Genomic DNA, 19,942 nt, shown 5'->3' on the forward strand with positions numbered 1-19,942 from the left:
GATGGATGGATGGATGGATGGATGAATGGATGAATGGATGGATGATGGATGGATGATGGATGGATGGAGAAGTTAAAGCTGTAGAATATTGAGGGAACTCCGTTTTTCTTTCCTCTTCTGTAATGTTGCTCCATTTTTCCTAAAGTCTTGGGTCCTGGCTGAGTCAGTTTCCTCACATATCTAACATTTAACTGGAGATACTGTAAATGCCTCATTTTTCAATCTGATACATGGATGCATCAAGATTCACAGAAGACTCTGCCCCTCTGTGACTCTTCCAGAAGCTGCAAAAGCCAGAAGAAGGTTTTCAGACTGTGGGTCACACGGAGGCACCGTTAAACACAAGTCGACTAGCGCCATCTGCAGGTCTGAGTCCCACACTGCTCCCCTTACACCTTGTGTTGGTTTTCACAGTGACAGAAAGTACCTGCTGCGCTCACCATAGAATCCATTTAAATGAAGCCAAAGAAAATGTCACCTGCTGTGTGTTTGATTCTCCAGAAGCCAAACAAGAGGAAGAGGAAGCAGAAATATCCAGTGAAAGCCTCTGCAGGCTAATCCAGTCAGAAACACACATGCAGAAAAACAGGCTCAAAAGCACAGCGGTAAGACTGAAGAAACTGGACAGACATCCCAGCTCATCAGGGCTGACGCGCTAAGACTGACTGATCAACCTGATTCTTGTGTTTGAAGGATCCCTCACAAACAGAGAAGGAGCTCGGCTCAGAGGTGTCAGCATTGTTTGGTCCTCAGCCCTCGAGGGAAACGCCAGGAGGTGAACAGAGGATTTTACATTCAGAAGCTTCTCATTTGTACATCGCATCATTTCTTTGCTTTTAAAGCTTGTTGCTGTTTTGTCTATGAGGGCATCATGACTGAGTAACCGGAGCAAATCCTGATGACACTGATTCTAATTTAAAACACCAAGAAAATGAAGCCTGTTCTAACTCCATCAGACACAGTCGTTCATTCCATGCACACAAAGCTAGAGAAGTAGAATTCAGATTGTGTTTATGTCACTTATATTAGTTTTTTTTCTCATAGAAGTGCCTTTTCCAAAAAAAAATATTTTTGAGGGAGTAGTGCCTGATCAAGGCAGCAGAACAAACAAAAACAGAATCAGATTCTTTTTGTTCAGCAGTCAGTGAGGAATGAATGATGGCCGACCAGCGCGTCTGCTCTTATGCTCCTTCAACTATCTCTGACCAAATGGTGTGAGAGCGTTCACACCAGCTTGTTCAGTTCTCTCCACGTTTGACCTGTGTCCTGTTCGTCCCCCACCCCCCTCCCTTTTCTCCACTCCCCCTCTTTTTTTCCCAACCACACTTTTTCATTTGGCTTTAGAGTTTGAAATCAGTGTCAGGTCTCTGCAGGCAACCAGCAACCCTAAGTTACGCTGGGAGTTCTTCGCTGTGCCAGGTAAAACTCTGCATTCACGCAGAGCCTCTGTCCGTTCTCACGTGCAGCTGAACAGGTTTCCGCTGTCACAGAGCCTCAGCGTCTTCCTGTTTCTCCTTGTGTGTTTGAGGTCCAGCGTTCAGTGTTCATGTACCTGATCAGTCCGTGTCTGTTTCAGTCCCTCCAAGATTCTGCTGGGCTGATACTGATCACACCAACCCTGACACAGAGCTCACCCTAACTTTGCCACAACTTTGGTCAATCGCTGACATTTTGAACAAGCTCCTCCATCAAACTGTATCCACCAATCAAGATTAGAGGCTCAAATATGTCAAGACTAATCAAACAAGCTTAAAATCCTCACTTCCCTCTGACAGTGAAGACGGATAAAGTCACAGCTAAAGATTGTGCTCACCAGTTTGAAAACGTTCTTCATGACATTTAATTGTGAGATTGTTTAGTACATCACTTTCAATGATTTCACCAATCTTGGTATCAAAACGTTCAGCTCGTTCAGGACATTACTGCTTGTATTTTTGGTATTCATAAACTTTATAGTTTTTGAAATGTTGAGCAAAATATGCCCCATAGGAAATGAATAAGAAAGTCTTCAAATTTCAAAATTTTAAGTATATTATCAACAAACTTTTAAATATATTCATGGACTATGTTTTATAATATTTTTTTAATTGTAGTTTACCTGATATTTTAGGAACTTGCTAACATTTTTGACTAATTTGTCATCTACTGAGGTTCATTAGGCTCTCTTAGAGTTTAGCTTCTATTTTAGCAACAGGCTAACTTTTTTGATTCATTTTGTTTGCTTATGAATTTTAGGCTATTTTGGAGATTAGCTAGTATTTCAGCAATGATTTAGCTTTTTGGCTATCTTTGCATCTACCAAGGTTGTTTGGGCTAATTTGGAGTTTAGCTCGTATTGCAAGTAGGAAAGTTTACCCATCCCTGTCCAAGAGCAAGAAATCACTTACGTTTGGTGGCAAAAGTCCTGCAGAGTCTTCTCTGGTTGCAGGGAAAACTCCACCTTTTTCTGAGTTCTCATATCTGATCCTGTGGGCATGACAGATCTGGAAATCCTTATCTGAGCCCATGTCATCTGATCCCCCACTGGTATCAAAATTTGGTAATCTAGATCCCTTTCATCCAAATCCAAAGTTTTGAAAAGTATCATTGATGATCAAATGCTTTATTTACAGACAGTCTTTTACTCTAGTTAGAATGTAACTTTTGACACGAAGGTGACGTAGATTGTTCTCGTGTAAAGCTGTTCCAGTCTTACAGTCGCTCTCACAAACATTTGTGTTAATAAACCACTGTTTAATAAGGAGTATTACCAATGATGTGCACCGCTTGTGAGGTTACATAAAACAGCATTTTGATAAACTGGACAAACAACTCCTTTAAATCTACACATTTCCCTCAGTCTTTAGTTAAACATGTTTTAGAAAATGTCCTAAATTCTATTGCAACGTTTTTAAAAGCTGGCACAACTGCAGGCTTTTTCTGCAACAAACTTCCCTAAAGATCCTGCATGGACTGATCAGGACACCAATCACATTGATCAAAATGATCTCCTAAAGGCTCACAGCATGATCTTTGTACCTCCATGTGTCTTTTCTACCAAAAGCTGCTCATAGAGCGTCGAAGCTCTGCCTTAACATTTCTGATCACTCATAACTAGAGTCATTTCATGCCTGATCAATCCAAACAGCTTTATTTATTGCATACGATGTTCAATACTTCACTCTTAAAAGCATTTACTGTGTAGCTCCTGGAGAACTTCTGTTTTTCTCCTGTTGGAAGAGCAGCTCATAATGAATGACTGTTTTTGTGGCGTGTCTCATCAAAGTACTTGTATGACATAAATCCAGAGCGCTCTGGTGTTTTCTGATGAATGTTTCCTTCCCCACAGAGGACGCAGGAAAGGATCAGCGCAGAAACGTGAGTAAGATCCTGGACCAGACGGTCTCTGCTTCACATCTGATTTAACACCTTTGGGAAGGACATGAACACATTCAGAATGGCTCAACATCCTCATCTAGACTGGGATGCAGACACAAGTAATGTGTGAGGACGTGCTGCTGGCTGGGATGCTCAGACATGAATTTCCTGCTCATGTCTTCTTTTCTCATGTACAGTGCTGTTGTTTTGAACTGGCTGACACACATGCAGCAGCAGGCAGTGTTCAAGCTGAGAGAATTGCACTTCATGTTTGTTTTAAAGCTAGTTAGTAAAACAAAAAAAAAGGAAAATAAAACTTTTACTTGTTAGAATGAAGTAGGATCTTAACTAACAGGAAAAAGTTTGAGCTGCAGCTTTCATTCCTACACTTTTACACTGATTAAACATTCAAATTCCTCTTTTGGGATCAATGTATAAATCCCAGATTTAAAAAAAGATTTAAAGATCGTAAACTGGAATGTAGAAGACAGACAGGATGCAGCAAATGACCCTAAATGAGCTTTGAGGCTGGCCTCAGCTGCATCTGGTCCCTCTGGTCTTGCTGTGGGACACCAGCTAAGATTGGCAGAGTTGTGGATGGATGAAGAGGCTGTAGTCAGTGGCTGAGACTGCTTCTCCTTATTTACCCTCATCTCTTTCTCTCTGTCTTCTGTCTCTCTAGTAGGAGTCCTTTTCCTAGCATTGGAGTGGTAGAACAAATATTCCTGCCATTTTCCTTCTCTTCTTCTTTGTGGTGAATGTTTGTATTGAACTGTGTGAATGGATGGCTGTGAACGTGTGCATGGACGTTGTTGTGAATGTGTGCATGTTTCTGTGTGTCGCGGTCTATCAGGTTTCAGTGCCGGTGTTTCCCCAGGCCAAGCGGGAAGACCGCTGGTCTTGGGACCCGGATGAGGAGCGAAAGCGTCAGGAAAGGTGGCAGCAAGAGCAGGAGCACATGCTGCAGGTACACAGCTTACCTTCACGCTGAAGCATGGTGCATGAGCGTGCAAAAGCAGGTTCTGCAGCTCAGAGAACAGAGCAAATGAGCCCATGTTTGACCTGCCCTTAACAAATATTTGAGTCTGGCTTGATGCTTGCAGAGAAAAGAAACCGTTTAGGCAGGTGTAAACTGAAATAGGTTGAAATTTGTTTTTCACTTGAAGTCACTTGCCTAGAAGTTCTGATGCAAAGTTTGGTTATTGGATTGACCAGCTAAGTTATTCTTATTTATGGAGTCATTTTCCAGCTAACTTTCAAAGTGACAGTCATGGAGACAGTCATGCAGCGCCGGCCCTGGCGTGGTGCCCCAGGCAAAACCAGATGTCTGCACACACAACAAATACACTGTGGAATGTTAAAATAAGTTTTTATTTAATTTTCATTCTCAAGAATCAAAATTCTAAAATGTGTGTGTGTGTGGGGGGGGGGGTTCCAAGCAGTTGAATGTAAATGCAACAGACAAACCTCTGCTTTGAGTCCATTTTTTCTCCTCTTCCTTTCTCTTTTGACCTTAAATCTGTCAGTGAGGCTTTGTTTTGCTGCTTTTTTCATCCTTAAAGAAGCAATAACAGCACTGAGTGCCCCTCCTTCTTCCCCCTACCTAGTTTCAACAGGGGCTGCTTCAGGCAAGGAGGGGTGCAGCACCAGAGAAAATTATTGATTATGTCAAACGTATGAGTTATTTTTTTCATGGTTTTAATTATTACATTTTTTTACATTTTTGCACAAAATGATGGATGTGTTAAACTGTAAGAAAAAAAAAAAATTGTCTGCAATTTGGCACCCCCTCCATCATATGGCACCCAAGGCGGCCGCCTAGGTCGACTATGGCCAGGGCTGGTCCTGCATACATGACTGCTTACTAAAGAATCAGTCAGAGAATAAAACGTTACTTCTTAACTTTGTGTCGGAACGTGCCACAGAAAATGACCGAGTGCTTTTTGCTGGATGAACATTAGATTTACTTTAGCACTACTGTTTGCCTGAATTTAAAAAATGTAATTAGCTGAAAAACTTGAGATGTTTAAACTGCAGTGGATCTCTGACATGTGCTGCCTTCACAGGTCATTGCAAATGATGTTTAAGAGTTCATCTTGAGAACACAGTCAGCTACACATTCCCTGCTGCTTCCAAGCTCACCCATTGTTTGTTTTATTGTTCATCTTGTTGATGGCAGCTCAGCTCCTCTCCTCTCAGTCTGACCACTAGATGGCGTCCTCAGAGCTCTTCTGCTGCAGTGATCCTCAGTTTGCCTGCTGTTGCTGCTGACCTGAACCCCTCTCTCTCCTCAGACAGAATCCACATCAAGCAATTCACTGGTCTGAACGTCAACTCATTGATTCTATTATTGATAATGCAAACAACATCAAGTCTATTCTTGGTAATAGAACCTGTAATGGTGCTAAGAATAGATTGACAGCCAGTGTGGGCGTGGCTGAACAGATGTGCTCTAACAGATGAAGGTTTGCGGTACGGAGTTGTAGTTTTCTGCCGCCTTGCTTGTCTCCGTCGTGTGTGTTACCATGGCACTTCTGCCTTTCACTCTGACATTTGAATCTTGTTTTGTTGTCAGGTTCCTGCACAAACTTACAGAAAATGTATTCCAGATGAGATTTTTAAGGCCTTGGAGTGTGACTTCACTGAAAGTGTGAAAGTTTGTGACACAAGCCAAATTCAATATGTGCTTTAAACTCTAAGGTTGTGCAGGAATCTCTGGACAGTCTGCATGGTTCTTGGTCCTCATCTTTTGTCTTCCCTGCACTGCCTGCTCATTTATGTTTGCCTTAATCCAGACAACCAAATGTCACACTCGACCAAGCTAAGCTGACCTTCTTTATGTTGGTTTTGGATGAAGGATTCACTCAGAGGTTTTCAAAAACAGAAAGAAGCATTGAAAAAACGTCTCCATTGTATCTGTTTTCTTTCTAAATCTCCCCTACATACGATCCTTTGGTTGAAATTGTTTGCAATACAACATGTGTCTGTTGCTGTGGAAACAGGAAAAGTACCAGCGTGAACAGGAGAAGCTGAAGGAGGAGTGGGAGAAAGCGCAGAGGGAGGTGATGGAGGAGGAGAAGAAATATCGTGAGGAGGTGTGTGTCTACGCTGAAGGGCAAACCTGATCGCTGACGCTCATCAGTGTCATGATAGCATGAAACATCCCTGTTAGACTCTGGGGTAGAAATGAAATCAAACTGCTCATGTTGTAGAAGTCCTGCAGCTAAAAGGTTAAAGAGGTTCACGTGAGCACTGAATTTAAATCGTTCGCAGAGGTTTACCCAGCGATAAGGTCATTGTTGCGTCTGTCCTCATGACAGGAACGAAGGATACTGGAGGAAACCGTGATGCCGCTGACGCCCCGCTCTCCAGCCGGACCCTCGCCCAGCCAGGGGGAGCAGATGTCCTCCTCTGGGCCTCGGGACACAATCTTCCAGTCAGCAGCTGAGCGGCGACACATACAGGAAGTGCTGGAGGGTCAGGCAGTGAGTAACTTTGTGACTTTGTCATATGTGACCAGGCTGAACGTGAACTACAACAGCAACACTCTGCCAGGGTAAACCTGAGCCGTCTTCGTCTCTTGAACACAGGTTTTAGTTAGAATGCTGGTTTAAAAGCAGCTTCATAGCCTTCCAGCTCTGTTGAAGCTGTTGAACACACAGATTTACCTAAAAACTCAACATTTTGGAGAAGATCTTATTTAACCCAATTTCCAACAGTTATAATTCCACAAGTGGCAAGTTGTAAAAGAGTTGTAAAAACACTTGAGAATATTGTTTTATTTAAAGTAGGATGTCCTGATCCGATCATGTGATCAAACATGTATAAACTATTTAAATATGGGCTCGATAACACAGCTTTAGACTTAAAATCGGATGTTGTTTCCCAATCAGGAATGTGATATTTTTTCAATCAATATTTTGATTAACACTGTAGATGTTAAGCTATTATTGTATTATTACAGATAAATAGTCTAGAAGTCTGCATATCGTGAACGGATGAAACATTTTACTGCTGAAAAGCGCAGTAGAATACAACACTAGTTTGAGTTGAAGGCACACAAAAAGGTTGATAAAGTTGTAAGATATTCACAGACTTGGACGTCCAGGCTCAAAAAGTCTTTTAATAAACATTTTAAACTGACAGCATGTGCCTCGATTGTTGTTTCTTAATGCGTGCAATGATCTACAAGTGCATTTCAGAGAAAGAAGATCAGGTTTTTGCTCTCCTGCCGCTAACAGAGCATTGAGAGCATCTTCAAAGTGTAAGCTCTGGAAAAAGTGATCCTAAACAAATGAATGAATGTCTCAGAAACAACTGCAATGGATAAATGCTTCTATTGATGTGATCCAGTCATGAATACACATCATGATATTTATGCAACAAGAGCAATTTAAAGGAAATCCATGATTGCTTTTGAAGAATGTTTAATGTTCAATAGCTCTGAAAATCTTAAAACTAAAGTCATCAAAGTTATTCACACGACTGATCATCATTTAGGTTAACTAGTAAATAACAAACTGATTTTGTGCTTGAAAGCTGCACTATTTCCACTTGATTTGTGAAGCTACCTCACAGAAGAGCTCAGTTTAAGTGTTGAGTGATGAAAGAAGGTCAATAAAGTAAAAACTGTGGAAAACCTGGATCTGTTTATTACATTTGTTTACATGTGTTACTAAAGCATCTGATCAGGACTCAGTATAAGCAGATACTCAAAATCAAATGAATCGGATCAGGCCCCAAAAATCCTCATGGGACATCACTACTTTACTGTGATTGAGGGAAACCTCTGAAATAACTGCTGTAGTAACAGAGCGTAACTTTGTTAGACTGTAGTCCTGAAAACATGAAAAGGGTTGCTGGCTCTCGTGGATGAATTGATTTTTCTTTCAAGATCTCAGATTCTCTTTTCTAAAAATGTAAGAGTTCATTAAAAGAGTTTTGATGACTAAGTTCAGCTGAAACCTGCTGACCACGTTCATGAATATTAAAGTATGAGACATGCAGGTGCTTCTGTTGTATTTGAAAGGGTCTTTACCATTTAGAGCCTTTTAGGGTAAACTATATCCATATATAAGATCACATATTACAGTAACACTTTAGATGAAATGCTGCAAAACTCTCAGTATAATGTTGACAAAGTTAAAACATTTGTTAGGATTGTAAGCAGTTTATTAATTTGTTCTTTGTAGTCTATGGTCTCACTTTAGATGTTGATGAATCTGACTGAGTATGTTAATAAACCTTAATCAGCTTATTGTGTCTTATTAACAACCTATAAACACATTAATAGTGTTTGTTGGTGTGTTAATAAGGGTTAGAGTTATTAGGGTTATGGAATCTTATTATAAAGTGTTACCCATGTTACCTTTGGCACACAAAACAACACATTATGTAGGAAATATTAATTATTTTCATGAACTATTTTTTTCTACCCAGAAGTAAGAGTACTCGATATCTGAAGCTCCGCCTTTCACTCCTTGTGGGTACCGCCCATTTCATGACATCATCCTAGAGCCGCCCTCGACAGCATGTCTGCGTTCATCCCACAAAAACAAAAAACATCTTCATTTTTGCAAAGATGGATGTCCATCTTGTGCATTTTGACTGAGAGCAGGGGGTGCTGTCAGCGCAGACTCTTCCTGAAGGGGCAGTTCTCCCTTTGTGATGTCACAATGTGAGGACCCACTCATTATTGTGGGTTTGGGAGGGGCTGGTGCTCAGAGATATTCTGGGTTGTTTATAGTGAGAAATGAATATTATAATACCCTTAAAAGCACAAAAAGTTGATTAGACATAATATAGACCCTTTAAATTATCTTTACGAGATCATTTTAAAATCTTCTATAGTCAGACAGCTAAATGAATAAAGAAAAAAAGAAATAGATTTTCAATACAAATGTGTTTGTTGAAACAGCAAAAATGAATTGAAATGAGCGTTAAAAATCTGAGAGGTGAGCAGTCGGAACATCCTTTTGTTTGATGAATGACAGAGAACGGTGGCGTGGAAACGGAGAGAGGAGAACGGGATGAGTAGCATCAGCACGGCTGAGGACAGCTCCAGAGCCGGCAGAAGGTTAGTGAAGGAAGCTTAAAGCACAGACGCTACTAATACCTGACCTCTGAGTATATGCTCAGATCTGTCGCATTTAAACTTCCTCTTTCTTCAAAAGCTTGAAAATATTTTTTCTGCTGCTGCCATCATCAGCTTGGTGAGTCGGAGCAGCGGTCAGGCAGAGAGTTCTGTCCAATCACCTTTTCCAGCCCGATCTGCAACTCCAGTGAGAACGCCACAGGAGCCCCAGGCAGACAGCAGCAGACCCGGCCGGCCTGCTGGAGAGCGAAGGTCAGTTGGGGGGAAAAGTCCTAAAAAAGGGGAGGATTAATGGCATATTTGTATGTCGTTTGTCGGCTACATATGAGGGACGTGCACATTTCTGTTGTTCTGGATCTGCTTTTGCGTGTCAGTTCACCATCTGTCCAGCAGGTGGCATCCTCTGACTGCATTTACCTCCTTATTGCTTCCTCACACGGATTAACATCATTCATCCTAAGAATATGTTCAAAACATTTCCATTCCAATCATGCAGAAGTGCAGTACATAGAAGACAAAGTAAAGTTGGATGCACACGACATCCCTGAATATGTTTCACTCTGCTGCCGTGTTGGTCGGACTGTGGCTCCTGGCAGCCAGTCTGGAAATGGGGCTCCATCATTATAGCGCATGTTGCTGTCCAGTTCCAGGAGTGAGCTGATGGTCACAAACACCGGCCACAGCTCGCCAAAGCCTCCGGCAGCACGTCCGCCAGCAGCCGCCACTCAGCCTCCAGCAGGTACAGACACAAAGAGCCCGCTGAGGGAGGGGCAGCCAGCAGCTTTCTGCATCGGCTTTGTTGCTCACATTTCTCCACCCATCTCATAAGATGTAGCACTACGGCATCAAACCTTGGAATTTCAATGAGGATGGAGGAGTGAAGAAACGGAGCTTTATCTCTTTTTATTCTGCCTTCTTCCTGTAGTGGGACGATTACAGCATAATTATAACATCAATGTCACTGTGAAGTGCCAATAATGTTTTATTCTTGTTAGAATTCATGAACGTGAAGAGAGCAGGAGAAAGGCCTGCATGATGAGGATGTTTGTTTGTCTGTCTCCTGCAGGTCTGTCAGTGGGAAGAAGCTCTGCTCCAGCTGCAGTCAGCCTTTAGGGAAAGGTGCAGCAATGATCATCGAGACTCTCAGTCTCTATTTCCACATCCACTGCTTTAAGGTTGGTGAGGAAGACCAGGCTCGTCCCTCCACAGTCGGATTTACTTCCAAACACAAAGTGCAGTCGAAGCAAAGATGTGGAGCGCAGTGAAAGGAGGAAGAAGAGCAAGGCTCTTTCAAACCTTTCTCTAAAATGACCTTCAGGGAACTTACTGCAGTTTGCTGATGGAAAAGAAGAAACTGAGTTTTAGACAGTTGTTGACATGAAGGACATTGTCAGATGACAGACATCAAACATATATTCAAACACATGTAGGATTTTCTTTTGATCATGTCTGGCGTTCAGGATTTCTTCCCCTGCTTCATTGTGTTCCCATGAAAAGCTTCTCCCTCCCGAGCAGAAATGACTGAAGCAGACTGATGTTGACTAAATGGACATCAGCTGAAACTGGACGTTTTGTTTTCTGCTGAGCTGGAGTCCATGAGGACGTCCTGAAGCTGTTCTCCGCCCCGTGCGACCCTTACCCATACACTGACACTGTCAGGAGAAATGTTGGAGCCTGTGCTCTTTCTGATGGACCGCGACATTCTTGAACAATCCCTGTAGTCTTTACACACAAATGTCTTCAAGGTTCCTGACTTGAGTTTTTCTAAGCACAAAACAACCGAGCAGGTTTTGACAGAGAAAACTGAATCTGATCTTTCATATATGTATGTCTGTCTACATTTCTCTGATCTGTCTTTATAGATCCCATCTCAACACGTTATTTAATCAACAAATAATCCTATTTTTCATTTATCACTCTGTGATTTTGGAATCCTCCGACTTGCAGCACTTGTTAACACGCTGTGTTCTCTGTCCAGTGCGGTGTGTGCAAAGGCCAGTTAGGCGACACAACCACCGGCACCGACGTCCGGATCAGGAATGGCCTCCTTAACTGCCACCAGTGCTACATCCGCTCCCGCTGTGAGTCTCCTCCCACATGTTTAGATGTTTTTACTAGCCGTGAGAGCTTTCCCGCTCCTGTTGAAACCAGATTGGTCCCTGGCTGTGGTCTGGTCCCACATTCTCAAAAGCAGTTCATACAGCTGCAAGAGAAAGTAACATTAAATAAATCAGACCATTTCTGTTTTCATGTTTTATTGAACACAATCGTGTGTCCAGTTGAGGAATAATTCTCCTGCAGCTGTATGCATCAATGAAACGCCCTGAATCCCACATTTTGAATGTAAGTGGGAGAATTTGTGTTCACACATAATTATTAACAGTAAATATAACTGCTAATTTGTCAGTTTTGATCAAATTGAAGCCATGTTTTCCTTGAAGAGCTTCTTAAAACGGTGCAGTAATGCTGACTGATGGGTGTCATGATGAATGGAGTCTGCTGCTTCATCTAAGCTGCTGAAGGAGCCGGATGAAGTCTCTTTTTGTTATAGTCGCACATCCTTTCACATCTGATCTCTGAAACGTCATTGCTTCATCTTTGGGCTTCTTTCTCTTTTCTGTCTTTCTGGTCTTTCAGCGGCTGGACAGCCAACTACCTTGTGATGCTGAACTGGAAAGCATGAAGAGGAAACTCATCCCAGTTTAACCAGATTGTGTGCAGCGTGTCGGGACGCTTGCTTCCCCTGCAGCCCGATGACCACAGAAAATTCAGGATGCTCAAGAATATGATGTTTGTGTCTTTGAATCTGTCAGTCAAATATGGATTTGATTGGTCCCTGAGCAACCACGTTTAACTGCATAGTAAGGCCCGTGTCATGTTGGACAAAGACGTTAGCAGGTTTCCTCAGTGAGCTCAGATGATGCGAATCCCAGAACCACAACAGCCAAATGTTGCTCTGAATTAGAAGAATATTAAAGTTTCTTTTCTTTGAAGATGAGTCATTTTGCAGAGAGAACACAGATCAACCTGGATGTTTTAGGGATCTACTGACTGGATCTGACAGTTAACATTTATTTGAATTCTCTTTTTTCAAGTAATATATTCAAAGAAACAGAAGCTTTGTCTAAAAGGTGCAAAGTTTTCCCTTTTAACTGAATAATAATATGACTTGTTGGTATATTTGTAACCTTCTCCGGCACTGCGACCTCTCCTGTAGTGCAGACTGATGCAGGATGCTTTGAGCTGTTTCTGTACTTCTGCTTGAAGCTGTTTGCTGCTCTGGGATCCGTTTGGAAGGATGTTGATGTGCCTTAGGAAAGCACCCAGACGCAGAGAAAACATGTTTATTGTTTTTGCTTAGAACTCATTCACTGGCCAAAACCCCTCTAGAAAGGTGCAAACGTTCATTTGCAGTCCTTCATTACTCTACTTTTAGGTAATGAGTGTTCTTCATGACAAATGAAACCACCAGATGATTCCAGAGTGCAGCTGTGACAGCAGCTCCCTCACAGAACAGAGAAAAGTGTCAGATGTGTCGACTGACACGGCTGTAACCTCCTTCATTTCTAATGATTATGAGTTATGACGGCGTAATAAACATTAGCTTTGTGTTTTAGAGCAGGTCTGACTGTAAGAGTACAGTAAGTGGAGTAAACGCAGGAGGCTGTGGGTGTACTGTGGTATAGACTTCTCTGGTGAACTTAGTTTTTCACTAGAACAGTGAAAATATTTAAAAAGTCAAAAAAATTCCCGATGTTTCCTTCAGTTACACTACAAGGTAAAATGGACACATGCCAGCAGCTGCTGCGTCAGTATTCACTCAGAATAAAAACAATGGCTACCAGCTTCACATTTTAACTTTTATTTACTTGAATGAGAAAATGTTGATTTGCAAAAAAGTGCATGTTTAAGCTAAAGCCAAAAGAATGATGAACCTGGCTCTCCTTCTGCCGCCTCATCTGCGTCCTCCAGCGGGGGTCTCTCTCATCTGCTGTATTCTGAAGCTTCCGTTCTGGTTGTGTATTTTATCTTTATGCTTATTTAGTTCAAAATACATGGTAGCTGGGTCTCTAGTGGTGGGACCTCTGAGACCCATAGTGGAACATGAACATGTTGTGTCTGTTCTGTATTTATTGTAATATGTATCTAAACACTATCAAGAATGTAGGTTCATTTGATGTTTAAATGCAATGGCATTTGTTATGACATATTTTATGTTTATAAATAAAATGTTACAAACTAGTATGGCTTCTGAATTTCCATGTTAATAACTATGCTAAAAAAGTCAGTCAGAAGGATTTATTGTTGAGGAATTGTTAATAGCTGCAACATTGTGCTCTTTTAACAACTCTGACTCTGATAAATAATGACCCAAAGTCAAGTTTAAACTTAAAACCTTTAGTTGTGCTGTTGCTGAAACTTTAAAGCAGAAGGAGCCAAATCCAGAACACACTTCAGGTTACGGGCCGAACAGGATAAATATTTATTGAAAACTCTAAAACTACATTTTTTAAATTTCAAAGCCAAAACTTTTTAGCATAATTATGACTTGTATGTACAGCATTATATGCAGTAGTGCTAATGTGAATGCTGTAAGCTGAATTTGGCTGCTGAAGATGCTGGGGGAAATCACTGAAGTTCATAGTCAGCTAAAATATTAGCTAAATGCCAAAGTAGCCTAAAAAAAAGCTTGAATTAGAGAAAAAACAGCTAGCATTGTAGCTGAAATATGAGCTAAAGTCCAAAACAGCCAAAAAAATCTTAGTAAATGCCAAAATATTCCAGAAAGCTAGCAGAATGCCAATTTTTGAAACTGTAAGTTTTTAACATAATTATGAATAGTAAAATGGCAGAAATGTTATTCCAGAATAAATCAACTTAAACCTGAAATAACTTTCTATATTTTACTTTCCATAAAAATATATTTGTCAAAATTATACAAGTTAGAAATGGATAACAATAAATATACATATATATATATATATATATATATATATATATATATATATATATATATATTAATAACAATAAATAAAAATGATCTCGAGGGTCGGATCCGGCCCCCGGGCCTCGACTTTGACACACGTGGCTTCAACAGAGCTGCTGCAGATACATAAAACCAGAGAAATCCGGCCTGAGAATAAGCTCTATAAGCTCTAATGTTAAATATGCATGTGATTATAAAAAGATAAAAGAATAGACCCACTTCAGTAAATCGAGGTGACTTCTGAGGGATGCAACAATACTCAGTACTAAACCGAACCGTTCAATCCGCATTCAACAATTCACGACATTTTCACAATACTCGTTCCATTTATCCAGTACCACTGTGAGGTTCCATAATTCCCCCGTGCTCTCTTATGGGTCCAGATGACCCCACTTTTAATGTAAACATACCGGGATGGCACAAGGGTTCCGGGCCTTCATCAACATGAAGGCCCGGAACGCCGCGCGCTGCAGCTGTCCTTGGTGCTGAAACGGAACGACGCGATGATGATCAGTCTGGAAACACATGCGGCGCTTTGCCTCCTACCGTGGCTCACTGGTTCATAATTAAATGTTTGTAAATGTAAAAAGTGACCAACTTTTCAGTCAGATAAGTCCAACTGCATTTACCTCATTTACAAACAGCGGAAGTACGTATCGCTCCAATAATCCATCAGGCGTTGCAGCTTTTTTCTAAGTTTACCAAAGTTCTACAGAAAAATGTGGACACATTTTGAGTGCCGTGAGTGCGGCCAGAATAAAAGATCATTTTCTATTTTTGAAAAGCATTTTAAGAAGACCAAACGGTCCAGAAAATCTGGAAAATTAGCTCTGATTCAATTTAGGAATTTCTGGGTGAGATTGATCAAAAACTGCATAATAAACGTTTAATAGTTTTATTTTTAAATATCACTGCTGACATTACACGCTCTACTATTACATGTTCTGCGTTGAGATCATTCTGCATGGGACACGGTGTCTTATTTTGAAAGGAAGTCATGTGAACCTCAGTCCAGTCATGAACTATTACTGTTTTTTAATTGTTAACACGATCAACGTCATGTTTTGAAGGAGAAAAGCGACGCGCGCTATACTGGAATGACGTTGATCGTGTTCATCATGGTTGAGGAGTTCCGTTAAAGATTTAGTGTTTAATTGTCACCGACGATCCCTCAGGTGATAACCGTGAATGAGAGCGCGTCTCCACAAAGAAAACAGGACACCGAAAGGATGAAATTTTCCTTTTTTATCATCAACAATCATTTCAATGGTACACCTGGAAAACTATGTGCACATGTAGAAATATTTCCTTCTTAAATATAAGCATTCATTACCTACATATAAATAACTGTCGGATCGTGGACAAAGAATGTTACTCACAAAATGAGAGGAAACTCATCGTAAAATCAGACAAAGAGACAACATGCAAATCATAGGAAATAAATACAAACTTTGTATCATCTCTCTTTTTAAAAGCCAACAGAAATATTTTCAAGGGAATTACGTAAAACATCAAAGAGACGTGATGGATCTAGAGGGAGAATGGCCTATGGTTCAACTACAGGAGACAGTTATACTTATTAACACTATACAGTTGGAGCCACGAAACACACAAAACAAACAGTTCATGTCGGGCGAACATTGCAGCAGTTTGTGCCATTTTTCCTCGCGGAAATAAATGTCTTCATGTCGATAATTGAAAGAAACTAAACTGAGAGCAGCTGAGGACAGAAAAGGTGAGCCTGCAGGTGACGGCGGCGGAGCGCGAGGCGCCCCGAGGCGCGTCGGACTTGCGCTGTTTGGTCAGTCACGTGATCCATCTGTTTTTAAAACGTCTTTCCCATACCTGTCTTCATTGCGGGGAAATTGTCTTCGGTCACAGAAGACTCCTGTGGGACATGTGTTCTGATGACTCGCTAGGATGGAATATTTTACAGGACACCGGTTGACCACAAGGACCATCGCAAGGCAAAACGAAAACAGAAAATCCAATAAATCTTATTGTTCTTTGTCTAACTTTGCTTTATTGCCCTTCGGTGAATCTTGGGCGATTGCTTTTCCAGTCTCAGGAGAAGGGAGGGAGGGCTCTGCATTAGAACATGCTGGTCTTTACTAACGTCGCTTTGGCGCCATTCTGTCTTTGCAAAGACGACAGTACGCTTGCGAAGGGCCCCCCCAAAGAGTCCGGGATGGATGTGATGGTACCGGGAGCTGTGGCCCAGCCTTGGCTCTGTGCTGTCACCCCCATGCCGGTGGAAACGGAGCTTTTGGCCTGCTCCACCTGTCCGCCTCCGGTGGTGTTGACCTGTCCGGCTGTGGGGCTCGGCCCGCTGCAGTTGGAGGTGGGGACCGGGTTCGGCCCGGGTCCTCCTGTGCTGTCGGGGTCGGTGCTTTTGGCGTCTTTGCTGTCTTCGTCCCTGGAGTCGGCCTTCTTCCCAGAGCTGGACTTGGCGGCCGCGGCGGCCGCTGCAGCTGCGCGCTCCTGCTTGCGGAATTTGGCGCGGCGGTTTTGGAACCACACCTGCGTAAAAAATAATAAACATCATAATTAAAATGAAATCAATCTAAATCATGCTGTGGCCAAACAGAACAAGTCCTGCTTGAATGTGGTTTCTGTGGCTATGTCAAAGTCTCGCGCTTCCTTGTGTTTCTCTGAAATCCACGCGTGTGGAGGCGCGTTCGCGCGCGCTGGCCAGCTGCGGTAGCGTACCTGCACTCTGGCCTCGGTCAGATCGATTTTGAGCGCCAGCTCCTCTCTGGTGTAGATGTCCGGGTAGTGCGTCTCCGCAAAAACGCGCTCGAGCTCCTTGAGCTGCGCGCTGGTGAAGGTGGTCCGGATGCGCCTCTGCTTCCTCTTCTCGTTCAGCCCGCCGTGATCCGTGAAGAGTTTGTAGGGAACTGTAACACAGAGGACATCCCGGCTGTCATGTCATGACGGTGCGACAAACAGCAGAAAATTCCAGCGGAACATTTGCTGTAAAATCAGGTTAAGGGCGCGCGGCTGCAGCTTCAGACGTCGCTCCATTTGATTATCTGGGAAGAAGTTCCGAGCTGATAACGCCGCTGACCTGTGATGCGCTTAATTGTGATGTTAAACTAATTGTTGCTCCTCGGATTGAAGCTGGAGTTTGAAAACTTGTCATATTGTTGCCATCCGCCCCGCTTGTGCTATGGAACTCCAGGTCGGCGTCAATAATGAGCTTTAGTCTTTGGTTATCTAATTATTTTCGAAGCTTTATGTCTCGTTGCAAAGTAAATAAATTATGCCTATCATTTTGGCAGCTTAAGATAATTCTGTTGGCGGTTTTGGGTGTGACTGGGATAGTATAACCCTGTAACCGAATTACGGCTCGCCTGCAATCGCTTCTAACGTGATAAATTCTTTCATTTGTGTAAGCAAATTTCGTTTGGTAAATACTAAACACATTTCCATTTTCAAATGCAATCAAGGCGTCCTATAATACAGGAGTCGAGGCTGCGGCGCTGCTGCTTACCTGCGGCGTACGGGCTGCTCTGGTGGTCTCGCAGGGTCCCGAGGCTGCAGGACCCCGGCGTTAGAGACGGACAGCCGGAGGTGGCTCCGAAAGTGGTCCTGATGGGATTGTACTGAAACCCACTGGCTTGACTGCACGAGCTGAAGTCCGCATAGGCCGATGCCAAGCTCGACGTGTCCATCCCGGCCATACATGACTCGTAGGCAGAGGAATTTAGGTAAGAATACTCCATTTTATACATTTGAGACGGCTCTGTAGAGACTGAGATCTGCACTTCCCTGGGAAAAAAACGGCCAGACAAATGCTCCCAAAAACGGACAGGAAGAAAAAAAATAATAAGAATAAAAAGAGGAGGACGCGCTCAGAGATGTGCAGAGAGGACTGTTTGGTTTGGACTGGGTGGAGGGAGGCTGGACGGTGGGTAGATGTTCACTGCTCAACGCCTGCTCCAAAACTGGCCTCCTTTATAAGAACCTAGCCCTGTTTTATGAAAAGCCCCCTAAGAGCCGCCTAGCCCGAGGTCTCTAGAGCATATAGTCCTCATAATAAACTTGGCTCTTTCCGCTTGGACAATAGCAAAGCGTTTGGTCTTATTGCTAGCGCTTTTTTACATGACAATAACTCATCAGTCTATTGGGCTGGCACTGGGGGCCCGGGCTGTCCAACCTCCCTATCATTGATCCCCTGCATCTCTAATTAGAATTTAATACCACGCCATTACGCACCCCTCCGCCGCCGCCGCCCACCCCTCTACCCATCCACCCCACTCCTCTCCAACCACCATCTTGCCCTTTAATTCAATCACACCACTTGGAAATAATGAAAGTTGGGTGACGATTCTCCCTGATCCAATTTTCTCCAAGCTTTTAAGCCTTTTAAGCGACCGTATACCTTGGGCAGGATTTCACAGAGTATTCCCCCTCTGCCTCTTCTCTCTGCCCGTCTGCTGCATACTTTTCCTTTCCCCTCACCGTCCTCTCTGCTGTGTTCTGCACGGTAGCTCTGCACTTTGACAACACTCCCGACGCCAACATCTTGCGTTTGCGCTCTCGTTTCTTTATCTTTACTTTATCAATAAATAAATAAACGAATGTCCTTTCTGCACGTATTCAAAGGCATTAACAAGCTCGTCTGTTCTGCAGTGAACTGTGAAGTGCAGGTCTGACTCCATGCGTACCAGCAGCCGCTGCGTCAGGCCTCAGACTTCAAATAAATGAAACATTCTTTTTTCAGTAAAACGAATCTCTATTATTGATCAACGAAAATGTCTCATTTCAATCAAACTACCATTATCCCTTGTGCTGAAAGGACGGCCGACCTCTCCTGGTCCTGCACCGCAGCAGCAGCAGCAGCATCGCCTCTTCTCAACTTCCGGGTGTTTTATGATTCCAATGAGTTTATAATTCTCTTTATTACTTTCATTATTCCGTTTATTTGCCAAATAACATCTTTCTAATGAAAGTAACGAAGTGGCGCGGCAGTCATCGGACCTCTTAGGCTCTCGATATTGGCTGAGTGCTTAATTTGGTTTGTGTAATAGGTTTGTTCCTCTGCTTGTTCTCCTTTTTTCCTTGATCTCTCTTCAGCTGACGGAGTTCAAGTCTCTGTTAAAGATGCGGGTTTTCCTCCCGGTCACCGTGACGACGCGCAGATGGAGCGGCTGAGCGGCGGCGGGAAAACCTTCACCTGATGTTGAGGATCGAAAAATCCCTGCAAGGTTTTCAGAAGCAAAATTCATACGTTTAAAAATAACAGGCCACATGTGTGTCTTCAATATAATCATGATCCTCTGCCTTGACCTGAAATTATTTAATTATTACCATTCTTGCTGCTGTAAGAGTTTTTAAAATAAACATATCAAATAAAAAAAATGTAAAAGGATAATAATAATAATAACCTTGTAATATCTGCCTCTCGAAATGAGCGTTTTGTTGATCGTTTTAAGCACAAACGATTTTAACGCCTGACAGAATATTTGAGTTTTCCTATCAGGTTTTTCTTTCTTTCTTTT

At 42.4% G+C, this 19,942-nt stretch overlaps 2 protein-coding genes across 4 annotated transcripts in view; one reads left to right on the plus strand and one right to left on the minus strand.

The window, feature by feature from the left end:
* The window catches only part of LOC112144669 (LIM and calponin homology domains-containing protein 1), an 80,250-nt gene extending 66,556 nt beyond the window's left edge, over positions 1-13,694 (plus strand). For all 3 annotated transcript variants that reach the window (XM_036216322.1, XM_036216324.1, XM_036216323.1), the window contains 14 exons: positions 282-366; positions 502-605; positions 694-775; positions 1,345-1,419; positions 3,329-3,357; positions 4,211-4,324; positions 6,360-6,452; positions 6,678-6,842; positions 9,351-9,433; positions 9,566-9,703; positions 10,096-10,188; positions 10,509-10,626; positions 11,430-11,532; positions 12,089-13,694. In XM_036216322.1, the coding sequence (XP_036072215.1) occupies positions 282-366; positions 502-605; positions 694-775; positions 1,345-1,419; positions 3,329-3,357; positions 4,211-4,324; positions 6,360-6,452; positions 6,678-6,842; positions 9,351-9,433; positions 9,566-9,703; positions 10,096-10,188; positions 10,509-10,626; positions 11,430-11,532; positions 12,089-12,114 (1,308 nt within the window). In that variant the 3' untranslated portion in view covers positions 12,115-13,694. The remainder of the gene's footprint in view (positions 1-281; positions 367-501; positions 606-693; positions 776-1,344; positions 1,420-3,328; positions 3,358-4,210; positions 4,325-6,359; positions 6,453-6,677; positions 6,843-9,350; positions 9,434-9,565; positions 9,704-10,095; positions 10,189-10,508; positions 10,627-11,429; positions 11,533-12,088) is intronic.
* A 1,974-nt stretch (positions 13,695-15,668) lies between these two features.
* On the minus strand, positions 15,669-18,951 carry phox2bb (paired like homeobox 2Bb). Its single transcript, XM_024269181.2, has 3 exons — positions 17,932-18,951; positions 17,148-17,335; positions 15,669-16,958 (listed from the first exon to the last, which is right to left on the minus strand). Exons 1-3 carry the CDS (start codon positions 18,170-18,172, stop codon positions 16,530-16,532), a joined length of 858 nt encoding a protein of 285 aa, XP_024124949.1. The 5' UTR covers positions 18,173-18,951; the 3' UTR covers positions 15,669-16,529.
* Positions 18,952-19,942: the final 991 nt, after the last annotated feature.

The sequence above is a fragment of the Oryzias melastigma genome, linkage group LG2 (assembly GCF_002922805.2).
Source record: "Oryzias melastigma strain HK-1 linkage group LG2, ASM292280v2, whole genome shotgun sequence".
Classification (NCBI taxonomy): domain Eukaryota; kingdom Metazoa; phylum Chordata; class Actinopteri; order Beloniformes; family Adrianichthyidae; genus Oryzias; species Oryzias melastigma.

Excerpts from the sequence above, each read along its gene's own strand:
- phox2bb (XM_024269181.2), bottom strand. The coding sequence starts at position 18,172 with ATGTATAAAATGGAGTATTCTTACCTAAATTCCTCTGCCTACGAGTCA. Across the intron at positions 17,336-17,931 it reads GAGCAGCCCGTACGCCGCAG|TTCCCTACAAACTCTTCACG; the intron begins GTAAGCAGCAGC and ends TCTGTGTTACAG. Across the intron at positions 16,959-17,147 it reads TGACCGAGGCCAGAGTGCAG|GTGTGGTTCCAAAACCGCCG; the intron begins GTACGCTACCGC and ends TTTTTTACGCAG.